Below are 2,003 nucleotides of genomic sequence, written 5' to 3' on the forward strand. Positions count from 1 at the left end.
AGAGTTCAAAATGCTCATTTGTAATCCCTGCAAGTCTTAATTGCACTCAATATGCGTGACCCCCAATCCAAGGTAGCATATTTGCTCTAAAACTCTTGTCATTTTCTGGCTACTCTTCCGGCTTAATCATCTTCAGTGTGATGAATATTGAGAAACCACTATCTGAGACAGTGCTGGGTGAACTCTTCACATGTAGCATTTATACTTGCATTCCTTTCTTAACAACTGTTACCTAGGCTGCTTGACTAAGGCTGTGTTGTGCAGCCTCTTCCTTCCCCCCAAAACATGGAGCGCTGAACCATGCAGGGTCCACCCCCACAGTAGTCACTCACCCAGACTTTGGCTAAAATCTGAATTTACTATTTGCGAACATGTTTTTGTGTCGTGATAATTGCTCTGTAGCTTTTCACCTCTGTCTAGTGAAGTGACTTCTGTCTTTTAGGTGTTGTGTGAACTCTGGGAATTTCTATTTTTAAATGCCAGTAGTAATCAGAAGCGTTGAACTTTATTGTAGTGTTTTGTCGGTTCTGAAGCATTACTAGGAGCTGGTAATGTCAAGCCTTGTCAGTGAGTGTTGACGCTTAACCTCAACAGTTCTGCTAGCAGCCTGAATTTTCGTAATTAGAATTTCATATTTTATTTCCTTTTGCAAGACTACTCCACAAAAAATCCATTTAGAAGCCATATGAATTGACTAAACATAGGTCAGTCAGCCTTTGGCTTATTTACCTGCAGCTGTTAAAATGCAGAAGACCTGTATATGCTTTTGATGGCTTTTTGGTCTTGAAAAGCTTCATTCTGATCATCAAATAATCAACATGCTTGTACTGTTTGTGCACTGAATCACTGGGGAACATGTATCCATGAATGTTTTGATATTACAGAAATTTATTCTTTATTTTAAAGAACAAGTTGTTGGTGTTGCTGAGAGAGGAAATAACTTTTAAGAAGTCTAAAATAGAGCTTAATCAATTTAGGAGGACTGTCAGTACATTAAGGATTGGATCCCCTCAGCATATTGCCATCAGTGTAGCTGCTTTGAGTGATGTTTTGGAGAAATGGAATTCTGATGAAAATGGTTGGGTGGGAGAAGTAGCTTGTTTGGTTTGTTGGGAGGCAACAAGGGAGTGCGAGAGTGTAGGGCTCACTTCTCTGTAGGTCCTTCTGTACCGAGTCGTTTGACACTCTGGTTATGATCAGCAGAATCCTTCTGGGTTAGATGTGATGTAGATGAAATGTAGCAAGTAGCAAAACCATGGCAATCTTTTCACTCGTTGGAGGTCATGCCTAAAGTGTTTTCTGCCTGTATGTGTCCCTGAATGTAGATCTTTCATTGCTGAGGTTCATCAGTGCTGAGCTAACAAGAGGTTACTTCCTCGAACACAATGAGGCAAAATACACAGAGCGGCGAGAGAGAGTGTACACCTGCATGCGGATACCGAAAGAACTGGAAAAGGTGAAGTGTGCTTCAGCATTTGTTTTCATTTAAAGTTTAAATCTGTTGCATTAATTTGTTTAGAGAAATATTTATTTATCAAACGTTCTTGTTACTGAAAGATTTAAATATAGTGATTAATTTTCAATGTTAGTAACTTAGAATTTGTGGCTTGGGTTTTTGCCTGTGTTTGCTTGTTGCTGCTAGTAACTCATGTTATTAAGGGAGATGGACGTGACTAACTTTCAAGTCCAGATGCTGACAAATTAACTAAGATATAAAGATGGCACTGATCCTTAAAGGAGTAGTCAAGGAAAAGAGAACTTTCTACAGAAAAATGTGATCTTACATTTAAAAAAAAAAAAAAAAAAAGAAAAAAGAAGATTTTTTCAGTCTAAAATGTTTTGAGGATGGGAAGATTTCAATCCTTTAAAAATAAATTGATGGAAAAGTTTCTGTCCAAGGTTTTTTTGACTTAATTTTCATAGCCTTATGTTTTGCTTCTTGCTACTGTTGAATGCATCTTCCCTCTCTGTCCCAGTGATATGGCCCTTCCTGAGGCATTCCT

At 38.3% G+C, this 2,003-nt stretch overlaps 1 protein-coding gene across 1 annotated transcript in view; it reads left to right on the plus strand.

The window, feature by feature from the left end:
* Positions 1 to 1,429: 1,429 nt before the first annotated feature.
* The window catches only part of LOC103768207 (transmembrane anterior posterior transformation protein 1 homolog), a 28,504-nt gene continuing 27,930 nt past the window's right edge, over positions 1,430 to 2,003 (plus strand). The window contains exon 1 of the mRNA XM_008935347.1: positions 1,430 to 1,456. Within this exon, the coding sequence (XP_008933595.1) occupies positions 1,430 to 1,456 (27 nt within the window). The remainder of the gene's footprint in view (positions 1,457 to 2,003) is intronic.

The sequence above is a fragment of the Merops nubicus genome, unplaced genomic scaffold (genome assembly GCF_000691845.1).
Source record: "Merops nubicus isolate BGI_N331 unplaced genomic scaffold, ASM69184v1 scaffold17082, whole genome shotgun sequence".
NCBI lineage: Eukaryota > Metazoa > Chordata > Aves > Coraciiformes > Meropidae > Merops > Merops nubicus.